The 17856-nt window shown below is 42.8% G+C and overlaps 1 protein-coding gene across 1 annotated transcript; it reads left to right on the top strand.

Annotated features, from left to right (window-relative positions):
* The first annotated feature begins 85 nt into the window (after nt 1-85).
* Nucleotides 86-11294, top strand: LOC311138731 (EGF domain-specific O-linked N-acetylglucosamine transferase-like). Its single transcript, XM_084173532.1, has 16 exons — nt 86-155; nt 1401-1658; nt 2324-2424; nt 2559-2667; nt 2783-2877; nt 3128-3232; nt 3383-3489; nt 3622-3725; nt 4445-4537; nt 4637-4708; nt 5413-5499; nt 6694-6762; nt 6956-7017; nt 7397-7516; nt 10049-10151; nt 10405-11294. Exons 2-16 carry the CDS (start codon nt 1464-1466, stop codon nt 10549-10551), a joined length of 1569 nt encoding a protein of 522 aa, XP_084029658.1. The 5' UTR covers nt 86-155; nt 1401-1463; the 3' UTR covers nt 10552-11294.
* The last annotated feature ends 6562 nt before the right edge of the window (nt 11295-17856 follow it).

A 17856-nucleotide genomic window follows, 5' to 3' on the forward strand; every position in this document is an offset into this window, starting at 1 on the left:
GTTTGTTGCAGAATTGTAGGCAAAAACAACTGCACTTCTGCAAGTCTGAACTACATGCTACAACTCCACCTTGTGACTAATAATATACTGCATGCCAGTGTAAGGTTTCCGGTGTTATGGCGACCTGGAGCATACATTTTTGTTTGCAGAAGAAGGTAAGCGCCAGGTTTAATGTGTAGTTTAATCTACTAATCGACCACATACTGTTTCTATTCCCGAGAAGTAGGTTTTCAAAGTTTGCTGGTTCTAAACTTTCACTGTCACCATTTTCACTTGGAATGCATTGAATTGTACCGTGTACCAACAAAAGTGGTGGCACCAAGAATGTTGCAAGCTGATGTCTGGGTAGCGGGAGCACAATGATGATGATTTGTCGAGCAATGCAAATATTGTAGTCCAGACATTTTAGGGGCGTTTTGTATTGGTCGTGTATTAATAATATTGGTGCAACTTGTTAACGAGCGCTTTGGAGTGGCGTACTCCGTAAGCTACAGATAATTATCTTGTAGCTGAACAACTAGTTAAAAGCGGATACAATGTTTCACTGTGCGCGTATAGTTGATAGCGTGGGTTACATGCAATAACACGATTGAGTTCTGGATGCGCAATTTATTACTTTGATAAAATAGAAGGCCCTGCGATACTCCCTTGGAGAAGTCTAGACGGCTAATAGATTCAGGGAGCAACATTTTACAACAGAAAAGCATGCCGTAATTATGTTATCCGACATATAGCCTGTTAGTGTTATTATTCAAGGCTCTGAACTTACATATAGGTCTACTAACAACTTGACCATCTTTATGTTTTGAAGCATTATGCCATTTTCCCACGGACTCAAAAGCATATCAGATATTTGGTTCATTGTTCCACAAATAAAATAAAAAGTCTCTCAGCCTGAGTGTAAAGTAGGCTAGGCTACTGCTGTACTGTATTTAACGTTGTTTTGCTTTGCTAAAGCAATCTATGGTTGTGTCAGTATATATGTATTAACAAACACATTTTCCACCAATAAGGGTTTTTTCTCAGGACAAGCACAGCAGCATGGGAATATAATATGATTATGTTATGTGTTGATATTCTTCTAGTCTGCCCTTTTTTGGTAGCTGTGTTCTCATGGGTCACATGTCATACTGCACTTGTTTTTTTAAAGTCAGTTTCCCCTATCCCAGCCATGATTGCTCAAACAATGGTAGGAAAAGGTCACTAATGTTTCCTTCACTAGGACCTCTCCTATATGGAGTTCAGATCCGCCTCGAGGCAGGTTTCCACACTATAGTCTATACCCACACGCTTGTAAACTGCGGTATCCACCTCTTGTCTGCCTCTCTTGCCTTTTCTTTCTCCATCTCTTTCTCTATCTCCCTCTCCTTTTCTCTCTCTTTCTCTCTCTCTCTCCACAGAGTTTGAGCTGTGCTGTGAGGTAAGCCAAGGCGACTCTCCCATGTGTTTGTGTGGGACTGACTATGCTGTTGTCGGTAGCACTGGTCATGGTCTGTACTTACACTGTGGTAGCTGCCGAGAAGGCTGAGAACACCAGCCACAAACCACCACTCCACTACAGCAGCCTCTCGCTGCCACATGACCATATCCCCTACTTCCTTCACACTAACAAGAGAGTGGCCAGGCTCTGTCGAGAGGACCTGCTCTGCCCTTTTAAAGTAAGAACTGCACTTTCATTGTTTTTTAATAGTACAGGGTGAGCTATTGTTTTATTATCACTGTGTAATTATCACTGTTTTATTATCAATGTGTTATTGTCACTGTTTTATTAACACTGTGTTATTATCACTGTGTAATTATCAATGTGTTATTATCACTGTTTTATTAACACTGTTATTATCACTGTGTAATTATCACTGTGTAATTATCAATGTTTTATTAACACTGTGTTATTATCACTGTTTTATTATCACTGTGTTATTATCACTGTTTTTATTAACACTGTTTTATTAACACTGTGTTATTATCACTGTGTTATTATCACTGTGTTGTTATGTTGGGTATCGTACCATGTTGGGTATTGTCATTCATACTGTGGGGTGGGATTAGCTATTTTTAACGCTTGAACTCAGTTGAACTTTTGTCAAGGTGAATCTATTTTCTAAGCAGCCAGTCTTGTGGACAGAGAGTGACAAACGTTAAGAGCTTACGATTACTGAAAGTTTAAAGCTTTGGACAGTGACCACATACAGATGTTTTTGTGTATCATGGTGGTACATGTAGGCTGTTTAGTGTGATCTTTCATGGTCCATCCAAGTGTGTGTTAGCACATCTTTAGTGCTTCCCTCCCTCCCCCTCCCCCACCCTTAATGTTTTATGACAGGATGCTCTGCTGGATGTGTCGGCCTGCTGGGGGTATGAGAAGAACTGTGCCCCAGAGAACCGCTTTGGCTATCCTGTCTGCACCAAGGTCGACTCTGGATGGTACAACACAATCCCCCTCTCTGCATTTCCCTTTATTCATTAGCATATTGTGCCAAGCTCCTGTCAAACATGTGGATGTGCATAATTTATTTCTGCCACTGGTTTGGCCTAACAGAGATCTTTGTCCTCTTTAGGGCCAGCTCAGTGGAGGCAGCCCAGGAGCTGTTCTGGAAACAGGCAGACTTTGGTTATGTCATGGAGCGCCTCAGTGAGATGAAGACCCTCTGCAAGGCCACCAATCCTGTAAGCCCTGCCTTCCCTCAGAGCAGCTGCACACAGAGGACTCAGGGATCCACAGAGATAAACAACAGGGATAAACGGAAAAGGCATTTGCTAAATGCTTGCATTTGATTTCTAGGGAGATTCGTCTCTGAAATGCTCCAGCCATACTCGCTTCTGCAGGGCGACCAATCTGTACCTCGACCTAAGGAACCCTCGCAGAGGTCATGAGAGGTCAGTGCACCCTGGGGGACACTTCCTGTCTAGCGCCCCATCTGGGTTCCTTGTTTTTTCCTGCATGGACTATGTCAGGGGAAGAATTCTAGTAGTTTATTTTGGGTCTGTTCCTTCCATTTGCTTGTCCCTTCACCTTCATCGACCTAAAGGACAGGATAGGCAATATGGCAGACACTCATCTTAGCCTAATGAAATAAATGATTATCAAATTAAAGAAGTGCAGAACTCACCTGTGCTTTCTCTGCAGGTATAAGGAGGACTTTCTCCAGGAGGGGGAGATTGGGGGGCGTTGCAGTCTGAACAGTCGAGCGCTGGCCACAGAAGGAGAGCACAAGAGCCCTCTGCAGTCCTGGTGAGACAAAACAGAGAATCCTTATGCCCCTCCCTGAACTGGCGGATTCATATCAAGGTTTCTTCTTACTAAGGACGTTTCACTTTGTAACAAAATTATTTGATTGATTGACGATCATATGAAAGACACATGCTCTTTTTCCCTCCCAAGGTATGCTGAACTGCAGACATACACAGAGCTGGACTATAACACCACAGATGAAGAGCACTGTGACATCATCATTGAGAAACCTACTGTATTCATGAAGCTTGACGCAGGTGGGAAAAATCTTCATGCCTTTTAGTACAATGTCAAATAACTAATTCTGTTTGTGTACAGTGTAGAACTAGTGACACAGTAACAGATGTACTGAGATGTGATGGACAAACCTGAATGTGTCTTTTTCACAGGGGTGAACATGTACCATCACTTCTGTGACTTTGTCAACCTGTACATTTCCCAGCACATCAACAACTCCTTCAGCAGAGACATCAACATCCTCATGTGGGACACGGTGGGTACAACATTCTGCAACATTCTGCAGCCCATCTCCATTTCACTGATCTGAGAGGACTGGATAGGTGCAAGAAATTTGGTGATGTCTCCACTGGGCCCTCCATAGGCTAATTGGAGATTTTACCATGTTGCACGCTGTTGTTTTGTTCAAAGCTGTTTGTACTGTACAGAAATAATTGTTAGTATGGTTGTTGACCAGAGTGTTGTGTAAAGAAGTGTTAGTATGGTTGTTGACCAGAATGTTGTGTAAATAAGTGTTAGTATGGTTGTTGACCAGAGTGTTGTGTAAAGAAGTGTTAGTATGGTTGTTGACCAGAGTGTTGTGTAAAGAAGTGTTAGTATGGTTGTTGACCAGAGTGTTGTGTATGGCGGTGCTGTGTTTTACATGTGACTACTTGCGTGCGGAGGGGATCAACGGGAAGTAGCAGGTGAAAAACAGAATGATTTATGGGAAACCTTATCCTGTCCATTGTTCCCCCCTCTGTCTGTGAAGGTAAAGGATAAGGGTATAGAAAGAGAGGGAGGGAGAGAAAATGACAGCGAGAAGGAAAGGAAGGGCCTTTCATCTGACAAACAACACAAGTTGTTCAGTAAAACAGGTGGCTGACTGCTGGGAAAGGTTCTAATAATACAAACCACTGTTTCGTAATAGTCTCCATGAAATCTGGAATTGAGTTTTGCCAGTTTGATGAAGCAACTGAATTTCTTCCTTTTCAGAGTTTTAATGGATATGGGGATCTGTTCAGTGAGACATGGAAGGCTTTCTCTGACTATGACATTATCCATCTGAAAACATTTGACTCTAAAAGGGTAAGAGAGTCAAAGCTTGGGTTTTGTGTGTGTGCATGCGTGAGTGTGTGTGTGTGTGGTCGTACATGGTTGTATAACATGTCCATTACCTTGAAACAGGTGTGCTTCAAAGATGCCGTGTTCTCCCTACTCCCCAGGATGAGATATGGGCTGTTCTATAACACACCTTTGGTACGTATTCTGTCTGTATCTCTCTATGTAATGAGAGATATAGAGATAGAATTGCGCCGCCTTTGAGGAAATCTGAATCCCTTTGAACTGCTTGGGATGTCCCTGCCTTTCTGACTCCATGCATTTTCTTATTTTTATCACACAGGCTTTATGTCCGTGTTTTTTTTCTTCATGCTTCTCGCATCCTCATTCCGTTTTCCTGCATCCTCTGATATCCAGTTTGGTCATAACATGCAATTTGTGTCAAATATTTATGTTTTGTATTCATCGTGTCCAGCTCTTATGTTATTTAAATGATAATTTCAAGGAGATGTGGACAGATGGTAACATGTAAATACGTAGGTCTAGGGGGCAGCCTTGAGGTGTGAAATATTGATAGGTTAGCCTCATATCTGATGATTGCTCCTGCTGCTTATATCATGTTTATATTCATGTGCTTATATTTATGACTGCTGTGCTCTGGCCTCTAGGAGTGAATAACAGACCTGTGCTATGCATGGATTTGAAATGTCTTTCCATGTGTATGCAATTATGTTTGGATTTGGCTGATTTCTATCAAATTACACATTTCACTGTGTGTGTGTTCTCTCTGTGTGTGTTCGTTTGTGTGCGTGAGCGTGCATTTGAGGGACACTGAGTGTGTGTGCCTGTGAGGGACACAGACAAATGGAACTGATGGTTTTTTATTGGTGTGTTAATGGCAGATATCTGACTGCTACAGTGAAGGGATGTTCAGGGCCTTCTCTCAGCATGTTCTATATCGACTCAGCATTCCACAGGATGGACCCAAGGTAAGGAAAACTGACCACACACGCACGTATGACTACGCACACACACACTGACACACACACAAACATACACACATAGCACAGGTCACGTTGTTGGCGCACACACACCTTTTCTTCAGTGGTCTGTAACTCCCCGATACAGGCTTCACTGGTCTTTACGACCCCACACTGAGTGCATTTGACTGGATCTTTACGACCATTGAAGACGGTTGCGAGGATGCAGCTCATTGTGTATTCACGGCTGATGCTAATAATATGCTAACAGGCTCCCTGTGAGATGATGGTGCTTGCGATAGCGTCTCCCAGCTGAATGAGAGGTGTGCCCAGTCCTGACCACCACAGCTCCTTTCAGCTCCTCTCAGCTCCTCCATTCCTCTGATTAATGGCTCAGGGAGACACCAGACCATTGTGCTCTTCTCAGCACCATATCAGCTCTCCTTATGCACACACTGCTGTTTCATGTCATCCATCTAATATGTTTTATAATTGGGTAAAAACATTTATTTAGCACTATGTGGTGTTGGTGTACTCCCTCTGGGTTTCTCCTGACAGTCTGTGTGGTTTGTGGCTGATCACTTTCACAGTTTCTCTGTTTTTAGCATCAGGAGTTGTCTTCCTCAGGCTATTTTCACCTCAGATGGCACAATGCCAATGAGACTGAAAGGGAGTTTCGTAGCACTTTTAGCCACTAGATGGTGATGCTGTATAAGATGCTTGCTCTCAACCTTGTTAGCTCAGCCCGCTGTGCTGTAGTTCTATCATCAACACAATATTTGTAAAAAAGAAAAACTTTTTTAAAAGTACTGTAGAAAACTCCCACTTCCCCCATACCTTATTTGTTGTGGCAGTTTTCTACAAGTACATAAAGTCAAGATTAAGGTCCTTGAAAAACTATGGATGGGCTTAATATGTCAAATTATGGAGTTCATCATAATAATATTTGCAGATGTTGCAATTGCTCTTACTGCATATAAAATATACATGTCATATTTATAATATATAATAATAATATATGCCATTTACCAGATGCTTTTATACAAAGTGAGTTACAGTCATGCGTGCACACATTTACGTATGGGTGGCCCCAGGAATTGAATCCACAATCCTGGCGTTGCAAGCGCCATGCTCCACTTTACCAACTGAGCCACACAGTAAGTATCATCTCACTACCCCTGATCATTATGTTCCTGGTTTCAGGAGGGGAGGATTCGGGTCACGTTGTTGGCACGCAGCACAGACTACCGTAAGATATTAAACCAGCATGAGGTGAGTCCAGGCTGAGGCAGCACTGCCAACCCTCCCTCCCTCCTTCCATTGCCTCCTCCAGCTCTTAACTGGCCATTTAAAATTGTATTTGTTATAAACTGCTGGAGTAAAATGCCTGTGATTTATGCGGCCAGTCTCTGTGTTTGTTTGAGCTCTCATTGATCAGAGAATGCATCTCACTGTGTTCATACAGCTCATAAATGCCCTGAAGACTGTGCCTCTACTCGAGGTCAGAGTGGTGGATTACAAATACAAGTGAGTGAACAGTTTGTATTCTTTAGATGCAGTTTAAGGGAAGTCATGTTGGATTATATAGTACTGCTGGAGAACACAAGGCAGCAGCACAAAAGGAATTGAGTAACAGTTGGATTTTATTGTCTGACACACCGCTATTAGAGTGGAGTAAATATTGAATGTACAGTATAGTATGTTGGAGTGAAGTCAGCAGGAGTATTGGGTTAAGTAGTAAGTAAAATTGTAATATAAGCATTTGACGTGCGGGCTGCAGGTGCTGTGTGTGTCACCTGTCTGTCTGTCTGTCTGTCTGTCTGTCTGTCTGTCTGTCTGTCTGTCTGTCTGTCTGTCTGTCTGTCTGTCTGTCTGTCTGTCTGTCTGTCTGTCTGTCTGTCTGTAGGGACGTTCCGTTCCTGGAGCAGCTCAGCATTACCCACAACTCTGACATCTTCATCGGGATTCACGGGGCAGGACTTACTCACCTGCTCTTCCTCCCTGATTGGGCCGTCATCTTTGAGCTGTGAGTGACACTTTTCAGTCTGTCTCTGTGTGTCTACAACAGTTTTACTGTACGTCAGATTTTTTCTGGGTCTGTCTGTCTGTTTGTCCCACTGGATCCTTGTCTCTGTCTGTCCTTCCATGCTCTGTGGATGGCAGTAGGGGCCTACAGAAAAAGTACCCAATTGTCATAATTGAGTAAAAGTAAACATACCTTAATAGAAAATGACTAAAGTAAAAGTGAAAGTCACCCACTAAAATACTACTTGTGTAAAAGCCTAAAAGTATTTGGTTTTAAATATACTCTAGTGTCAAAAGTAAATGTAATTGCTCAAATATACACTGCTCAAAAAAATAAAGGGAACACTTAAACAACACAATGTAACTCCAAGTCAATCACACTTCTGTGAAATCAAACTGTCCACTTAGGAAGCAACACTGATTGACAATACATTTCACATGCTGTTGTGCAAATGGAATAGACAACAGGTGGAAATTATAGGCAATTAGCAAGACACCCCCAATAAAGGACTGGTTTTGCAGGTGGTGACCACAGACCACTTCTCAGTTCCTATGCTTCCTGGCTGATGTTTTGGTCACTTTTGAATGCTGGTGGTGCTTTCACTCTAGTGGTAGCATGAGACGGAGTCTACAACCCACACAAGTGGCTCAGGTAGTGCAGCTCATCCAGGATGGCACATCAATGCGAGCTGTGGCAAGAAGGTTTGCTGTGTCTGTCAGCGTAGTGTCCAGAGCATGGAGGCGCTACCAGGAGACAGGCCAGTACATCAGGAGACGTGGAGGAGGCCGTAGGAGGGCAACAACCCAGCAGCAGGACTGCTACCTCCGCCTTTGTGCAAGGAGGAGCAGGAGGAGCACTGCCAGAGCCCTGCAAAATGACCTCCAGCAGGCCACAAATGTGCATGTGTCTGCTCAAACGGTCAGAAACAGACTACATGAGGGTGGTATGAGGGCCCGACGTCCACAGGTGGGGGTTGTGCTTACAGCCCAACACCGTGCAGGACGTTTGGCATTTGCCAGAGAACACCAAGATTGGCAAATTCGCCACTGGCGCCCTGTGCTCTTCACAGATGAAAGCAGGTTCACACTGAGCACATGTGACAGACGTGACAGAGTCTGGAGACGCCGTGGAGAACGTTCTGCTGCCTGCAACATCCTCCAGCATGACTGGTTTGGCGGTGGGTCAGTCATGGTGTGGGGCGGCATTTCTTTGGGGGGCCGCACAGCCCTCCATGTGCTCACCAGAGGTAGCCTGACTGCCATTAGGTACCAAGATGAGATCCTCAGACCCCTTGTGAGACCATATGCTGGTGCGGTTGGCCCTGGGTTCCTCCTAATGCAAGACAATGCTAGACCTCATGTGGCTGGAGTGTGTCAGCAGTTCCTGCAAGAGGAAGGCATTGATGCTATGGACTGGCCCGCCCGTACCCCAGACCTGAATCCAATTGAGCACATCTGGGACATCATGTCTCGCTCCATCCACCAACGCCACGTTGCACCACAGACTGTCCAGGAGTTGGCTGATGCTTTAGTCCAGGTCTGGGAGGAGATCCCTCAGGAGACCATCCGCCACCTCATCAGGAGCATGCCCAGGCGTTGTAGGGAGGTCATACAGGCACGTGGAGGCCACACACACTACTGAGACTCATTTTGACTTGTTTTAAGGACATTACATCAAAGTTGGATCAGCCTGTAGTGTGGTTTTCCACTTTAATTTTTAGGGTGACTCCAAATCCAGACCTCCATGGGTTGATAAATTTGATTTCCATTTATAATTTTTGTGTGATTTTGTTGTCAGCACATTCAACTATTTAAAGAAAAAAGTATTTAATAAGATTATTTCATTCATTCAGATCTAGGATGTGTTATTTTAGTGTTCCCTTAATTTTTTTGAGCAGTGTACTTAAGTATCAAAGTTCCTTATATTAGCAACCAGACAGCACAATGTATTTATTTATTTATATTTATCAATGGCCAGGGGCACACTCCAACACTCAGACATCATTTACAAACAAAGCATTTGTGTTTAGTTAGTCCGCCAGATCAGAGGCAGTAAGGATGACCAGGGATGTTCTCTTGATAAGTGTATGAATTGGACCATTTTCCTGTCCTGCTAAGCATTCAGTTAGTACTTTTAGGTGTCAGGGAAAATGTATGGAGTAAAAAGTACATTATTTTCACTAAGAATGTAGTGGAGTAAAAGTAAAAGTTGTCAAAAATATAAATAGTAAAGTAAAGTAGAGATACACAAAAAAAACTACTTAAGTAGTACTTTAAAGTATTTTTACTTAAGGACTTTACACCACTTCCAACAGGGCAGAGTGCTCTCTGTGCTGGATATGGTATTCTGTATCTATATGTGTGACGGACGGGTCTGGCAGCATGCAGTGCTCTGTTAGCCCTTAGCCGCAAGGCGTGGCGGTGAAAACAGCCTAATTTAAACAGGCATTCATCAGGCAGGACTGGGAGGCGGACGGCACAGAGAGACGAGAGAGAGAGCAGGAGATGAAGTGTCTCCATCTGTTCTCCACAGATATAACTGTCAGGATGAGAGCTGCTATCGAGATCTGGCTCGGCTGCGGGGGATCCGATATGTGACTTGGCAGAAAAGGGACAAAGTGCTCCCAGAAGATAAGGTGGGAAACTCCAGCCCCACTCTTGCCACCACCTCCACCTCCACCTAACTCACCGCCCCAGATCCCCAGAGACACCTGACTAATGCTCACCTGTAGCTTCAGCATTTATCACCACACTCATCTGTCATTTTGTTTTTAGTACACACACTCATGCTGCCTCGCACACACACTCACAAATCACAGACCTGCAGTGCAGTGTTCATAAAGACTCTTTCTCTCACTTTTCCTCCCTCCCCCTACTCACCACACACAGGGTCACCATCCCACCCTGGGGGATCATCCTAAGTTCACCAACTACTCTTTTGACGTGGAGGAGTTCATGCGTCTGGTGCTGGAAGCAGCGGACTACGTCCTGCACCACCCCAAGTGGCAGCCCCTGCCCAGCCGTGATGAACTGTAAGCCTGCAGCAGGACAAGGACCAAAGGACAGTTTGGTGAAGTCAAACACACGACTAAAACACAGCCGTCTTAAAAATCTAAAAGTATTTTTAACACTAGAGTTGTTGTATATTATGAAGGTTAAATTTAAGTTTACAACATCACATTTTAGCAATTTATTCTTTCATTTTTTTCTGCAGTGAGTCTTTAAAACAGCCTTATAGGCCAACACAGCCCAAGGTGCATCTCAGTAGCGATAATAAGGTGAAATCAAATGGCCTTGGCAAACCTTATGAGTACCTACTACCATTTCCCTTGTTAGAGAACAGTATATATGCTATACATACACTCCTTACAACAATTTGTATTACATGCTGCCACTGGTAGTTGCCAGAAAGATGATTTGTTTACTTTCTAAAACAATGTGCTTATTTTCTGCATTTTCTGATCAAAGTGGTGTGTTGTACAGTGCCTTGCAAAAGTATTCATCCCCCTTGGCGTTTTTCCTATTTTTTTGCATTACAACCTGTAATTTAAATGGATTTTTATTTGGATTTCATGTAATGGACATACACAAAATAGTCCAAATTGGTGAAGTGAAATGAAAAAAATAACTTGTTTCAAAAAAGTATAAAAAATAAATAACGGAAAAGTGGTGCATGCATATGTATTCACCCCCTTTGCTATGAAGCCCCTAAATAAGATCTGGTGCAACCAATTACCTTCAGAAGTCACATAATTAGTTAAATAAAGTCCACCTGTGTGCAATCTAAGTGTCACATGATCTGTCACATGATCTCAGTATATATACAGTCGTGGTCAAAGTTTTGAGAATGACACAAGTATTGGTCTTCACAAAGTTCGCTGCTTCAGTGTTATGAGATATTTTTGTCAGATGTTACTATGGTATACTGAAGTATAATTACAAGCATTCCATAAGTGTCAAAGGCTTTTATTGACAATTACATTCAGTTTATGCAAAGAGTCAATATTTGCAGTGTTGACCCTTCTTTTTCAAGACCTATGCAATCCGCCCTGGCATGCTGTCAATTAACTTCTGGGCCACATCCTGACTGATGGCAGCCCATTCTTGCATAATCAATGCTTAGAGTTTGTCAGAATATGTGGGTTTTTGTTTGTCCACCCGCCTCTTGAGGATTGACCACAAGTTTTCAATGGGATTAAGGTCTGGGGAGTTTCCTGGCCATGGACCCAAAATGTCGATGTTTTGTTCCCCGAGCCACTTAGTTATCACTTTTGCCTTATGGCAAGGTGCTCCATCATGCTGGAAAAGGCATTGTTCGTCACCAAACTGTTCTTGGATGGTTGGGAGAAGTTGCTCTCGGAGGATGTGTTGGTACCATTCTTTATTCATGGCTGTGTTCTTAGGCAAAATAGTGAGTGAGCCCACTCCCTTGGCTGAGAAGCAACCCCACACATGAATGGTCTCAGGATGCTTTACTTTTGGCATGACACAGGACTGATGGTAGCGCTCACCTTGTCTTCTCCGGACTAAGTGTTTTCCGGATGCCCCAAACAATCGGAAAGGGGATTCATCAAAATGACTTTACCCCAGTCCTCAGCAGTCCAATCCCTGTACCTTTTGCAGAATATCAGTCTGTCCCTGATGTTTTTCTTGGAGAGAAGTGGCTTCTTTGCTGCCCTTCTTGACACCAGGCCATCCTCCAAAAGTCTTTGCCTCATTGTGCGTGCAGATGCACTCACACCTGCCTGCTGCCATTCCTGAGCAAGCTCTGCACTGGTGGTGGCCCGACCCCGCAGCTGAATCAATTTTAGGAGACGGTCCTGGCACTTGCTGGACTTTCTTGGGCGCCCTGACACCTTCTTCACAACAATTGAACCTCTCTCCTTGAAGTTCTTGATGATCCGATAAATGGTTGATTTAGGTGCAATCTTACTAGCAGCAATATCCTTGCTTGTGAAGCCCTTTTTGTGCAAAGCAATGATGACGGCACGTGTTTCGTTGCAGGTGACCATGGTTAACAGAGGAAGAACAATGATTTCAAGCACCACCCTCCTTTTAAAGCTTCCAGTCTGTTATTTTAACTCAATCAGCATGGCAGAGTGATCTCCAGCCTTGTCCTCGTCAACACTCTCACCTGTGTTAACGAGAGAATCACTGACATGATGGCAGCTGGTCCTTTTGTGGCAGGGCTGAAATGCAGTGGAAATGTTTTTGGGGGATTAAGTTCATTTTCGTGGCAAAGAGGGACTTTTTAATTAATTGCAATTCATCTGATCACTCTTCATGACATTCTGGAGTATATGCAAATTGCCATCATCAAAACTGAGGCAGCAGACTTTGTGAAAATGTATATTTGTGTCATTCTCAAAACTTTTGACCACGACTGTACACCTGTTTTGAAAGGCCCCAGAGTCTGCAACACCACTAAGCAAGGGGCACCACCAAGCAAGCGGCACCATGAAGACCAAGGAGCTCTCCAAACAGGTCATGGACAAAGTTGTGGAGAAGTACAGATCAGGGTTGGGTCATAAAAAAATATCAGAAACTTGGAACATCCCACGGAGCACCATTAAATCCATTATTAAAAAATGGAAAGAATATGGCACCACAACAAACCTGCCAAGAGAGTGCCGCCCACCAAAACTCACGGCCCAGGCAAGGAGGGCATTAAAGAGACCAAAGATAACCCTGAAGGAGCTGCAAAGCTCCACAGCGGAGATTGGAGTATCTGTCCGTAGGACCACTTTAAGCCTGACACTCCACAGAGCTGGGCTTTACGGAAGAGTGGCCAGAAAAAAGCCATTGCTTAAAGAAAAAAATAAGCAAACACGTTTGGTGTTCGCCAAAAGGCATGTGGTAGACTCCCCAAACATATGGAAGAAGGTAGTCTGGTCAAATGAGACTAAAATTGAGCTTTTTGGCCATCAAGGAAAACGCTATGTCTGGCGCAAACGCAACACCTCTCATCACCCCGAGAACACCATCCCCACAGTGAAGCATGGTGGTGGCAGCATCATGCTGTGGGGATGTTTTTCATTGGCAGGGACTGGGAAACTGGTCAGAATTGAAGGAATGATGGATGGCGCTAAATACAGGGAAATTCTTGAGGGAAACCTGTTTCAGTCTTCCAGAGATTTGAGACTGGGACGGAGGTTCACCTTCCAGCAGGACAATGATCCTAAGCATACTGCTAAAGCAACACGTGAGTAGTTTAAGGGGAAACATTTAAATGTCTTGGAATGGCCTAGTCAAAGCCCAGACCTCAATCCAATTGAGAATCTGTGGTATGACTTAAAGATTGCTGTACACCAGCAGAACCCATTGAAGGAGCTGGAGCAGTTTTGCCTTGAAGAATGGGCAAAAATCCTAGTGGCTAGATGTGCCCAGCTTATAGAGACGGCTCTACAAAAGGTGGCTCTACAAAGTATTGAATGAATAGTTATGCACACTCAGGTTTTCTGTTTTTTTGTCTTATTTCTTGTTTGTTTCACAATAACAAATATTTTGCAAATGATACAAACCTCCCAAAAATCAATTTTAAATACAGGTTGTAAGGCAACAAAATAGGAAAAATGCTAAGGGGGGTGAATACTTTCGCAAGCCACTGTAGACAGGCAGGGATGGAACTTTCAACATGTTGTATATGTGCCAATTTTATCAACACTTCAGAATCGTCTTTGCAAGTATTTTGTAGTCACTACATATAGTAAACTTCCATGAAAGGGAAAACACAAACTATATAATCAATCTAAAGCTGGATGTTTTATTTATAAGTGAAAGGGAGTCAGACCTTTTGGTCAATGTTTTGGAAAGTCTTGTAAATCATGTTATATTTCAAAGCCATGGAAACGTTTTGAAATAAATATTTTCAAAAGTGTTGACATCTCTTTTTTTTTATGGCAATTTAAGTAGCAATTATTTTATTACTCATAATTATATTCAATCTTTTGATAGTAACTGTGAACAAAATCTCCTGAACTTTACCAAAATAATTGCTGACCTCAGACAGTAATTTGCTGTGGGTTTGATTATTTTAGTTTGCTGGGGGCTGGGGAGGAACGGCTCCCCACAAAAGGGCGCTGGTTCAGATCTTTTTGTCATCGCCATAAATCTGTCTGACCTCAAAACCACCACGTCTTCGCTGTCGGTGACACCTGTGCACCGCTAGATGGCAGTAGAACACCACACATGAGTCAATTTAGATTACTTTTTTTCGAGGATCACAGGGAGAGAATTATAAGATGTGTGGAACTGCCTTGATTGGTGTGAGAGTGCTTCTCTTGTATAAGTCTGTCGAAATCCTGTGAAATCTGGGTCAGGTTTTATTGAGTTGATCATAGAGTGATAGATATGTTAGCTCTTAAATCTGAAGATGAATCAGGCCAAATAGCTCATGTTCTAAAGAGTTGTCAGCTGTTGTACCCCATGCAAAACACTGCCACGACAAATATCTGTATCTGAGCTGCTCTTGTCGATGATGTGGCTGAACTTTCCCAGTATTGACAGACACCGGTGCTGTCTGGGATGGACACTATTTATGGATCGGCTCAGGTTACAGCCATTGACCGCTTAAAGAAAAGAATCATCTCTACGCAGGGGATCTAAAGCAGAGAAACCAATATATCTGCTGCTCTCATTAACCTTCATGGCAGCAGGTTGAAATGCCAAGCCCAGTGTTCCCACTCCCCATTTTTTTTTACTATGAACAGCCGAATAAGACATCATCACAATTTGTATTTTTGGACAGAAATGAGAACATGGGGAAACTAAGTACCAAGAGTTATTGTAACTTGACTCAGAAAGTCAAATATTGTGTGTGAGTGTGTGTGTGTGTGTGTGTGTGTGAGAGAGAGAGAGCTCTGCCCCTTGGAAACCCGATGTGGTCCATTGGTAATCGGTGCGCAGTGTGTGTGTGCGTGCCTCCTGTGTAATTAGGAAGGAAGAATGTGCTAATTGAGTTATGGTCTTAGGGTGCGGTAGAATCCATCTCACCACTCATTATCTATGAGTGTTAGCCATTAGTGCTAATGACAGCGATTTTTGAGTATTTTCTTCAGGTGTCCCACGTGGTGCTTTATAAACAGGTCTGCTTGGGTGGGCTTATTTCGTCATGTTAGAAGCAATAGTGTGAGTCCACTGGAGGTGTTGAATTACTGCCGCCTCTGTCGCTCTTAATGCACGCCTTATGAGCTTGAAATATGCAAGCAGAGGGAGTGCTCCTTCATAGAGAGCCTATGGCTTCTTCGTGGGGAAGTGTGCTGTGCGTAAAGTCATTACCGCACATCTCAGCCCGTGATTCAGACTAGATTAGGCAGAATTATTACACTGCAGTTTTACAGGTTGGACTTTTGAGGATTGTGCTCTCACTGTCAATGCAGGGGAAATATATTGGCCTAATGCCAACTACCGTCTGGGGTTATTTTCAGAGGCATATTTTTGATTATATTCTTAATAAATCGAAATCATTGTTTAGTGTTTCTGTATCAATAAGTCCTTTGGGGTCATTTTGACCCCAACCAAAAACACCTAATTTCGCCTATAGTGATTTGATATTTAGGACCTTTATTTGAATCTAGGTTTCTCTGGAGACATAATAACAAGTTATCCATACCACCAAAGGGTGGAGGGGGACCTGTATCAGTGATTTTGACCAGATAGACAGATCATCTGCAGAGATATAGCTCCCCATGTACTCGACCTAAGATTGTACTTTTCTATACCACATATCGTATGACTGTGTACAAAAACTAAATTCCCTGATTTTTTTTGCATATAAAAATCTGCCAATGGTAGACATGTTTGATAGAACTGCAATACAGAACTTAGATACATTCAATGTACACAGAGAGATGTATTGGTGTGTATTCATTGAACACTGGTCACTTTAATAATGTTTATATACTGTTTTACCCACTACATGTATATACTGTATTCTAGTCATGGCTCTTCCTATATAACTACTGCTGTACACACCTTTTCTATTCATATACTGTCCATACTGTCTTACACACCATTATATATATAAACTACAGTATGTTAGTAGTTTGAGGGGTTAAATCAATCTGCATATAGTGTCCCTTGTTAACGGTTGAGTAACTTGTCTACCTAGTTTTCTACAGCTCACTTTAAAAAAAAAATCTTACTAGGCTCATGTATTTTCTACTCAGGCCATATATTTGATTTAATTTTCATCATCTATCTCCTCTCTCGTCCATTTCCCCTTGTCTTTATGCACAATATCCATTATATTGTGTATCACCTCGACCTAATCTAATTTATTTTATAAAGCAAATATTTCTCACCACTGAACAGAGATAAATCAATTACAGTCAGCTCATCTTACCTCGCCACTTCTACAGGCGTCCCGCAAAGCAGAAACACATTCTCTTTCAGGGGATAAATGTGGAAATATTGATTGAGTGGGAAGAAATATTCCTCAAGTTATGACCAGATATTTCCATAATGTTTTTCTCCCTGAGACAACGATTATGGGTGGAAATACAACCAGAAGGGATCCTATAACCTGGGTCTCTGGAACACGAGACGTCTTGCCCTTTACTCCAATCTTACTCATTCAGCAATATTTCCTCTATAAACTCTGGCATGCCAAATGGCATATCTGAAATTTAAAGACATTATAAATAGGCTATTACTAATGTGCCTTTTTGATATCCTAGGCTTGGTCTCTTTGAAAATCGCTACTCTGGCTGAAAATACAAGTTTTTCGACCGCGCCATGCACCGAGGAACAGATGGCATGAATTGAATTTCACACCATTTAACCTCATACCTTAAAGCCCAGCAAAGTGTTTTCTTCTGTTAATTTGGTTTGGTCCAATACAACCCGGCCGTTTGCGGAAGATAGATGAGATAAGTGTTTTTGATGAAATAGTATTAACGGAATGGCCAGCAGTTTGGAATGTAGGCCTACCCATTAGCCGTTTTCACATTTGAGCTAAAAGGCCCAACATCCACATCGCTAAACGAGGTGGATGTTCGAATCACATTAGCTCTCTGGTCGTTTCACACATTTATGTGAAAATATCCTGACAACCTTTTCAGTTGATTCAAACAACGTTTGGCGGCTGATCTGACAGCTGAGTCAACGCAGACAACAGCGGATTTTAAGCGTTCATGCGGGACCTCTCCACGGTGCTTAAGTCCTATAGCGCGCCCCTGTCCTTTTCCGTGGTTAATAACTGTCCTTCTATGTTGGAAGAAGAGACATAATGTTGAGAGTCAGTGAGGGAAAACTGCAACATTGGCTGACAAATCTGCCATTTGATGCCTGTAGTGTTCGGTTTTTATGCGCTTCCCATGGTTATTTTCAAAGCAGCAATAC

The sequence above is a fragment of the Coregonus lavaretus genome (genome assembly GCF_964263955.1).
Source record: "Coregonus lavaretus genome assembly, chromosome: 12".
NCBI lineage: Eukaryota > Metazoa > Chordata > Actinopteri > Salmoniformes > Salmonidae > Coregonus > Coregonus lavaretus.

What these genes read in the sequence shown, in the direction of transcription:
- LOC311138731 (XM_084173532.1), top strand. Translation starts at nt 1,464, where the DNA reads ATGCTGTTGTCGGTAGCACTGGTCATGGTCTGTACTTACACTGTGGTA. An exon ending in ACATCCTCATGTGGGACACG is followed by an intron (nt 3,726 to 4,444) that starts GTGGGTACAACA and finishes CTTCCTTTTCAG; the next exon opens with AGTTTTAATGGATATGGGGA. An exon ending in AAGTGCTCCCAGAAGATAAG is followed by an intron (nt 10,152 to 10,404) that starts GTGGGAAACTCC and finishes CACCACACACAG; the next exon opens with GGTCACCATCCCACCCTGGG.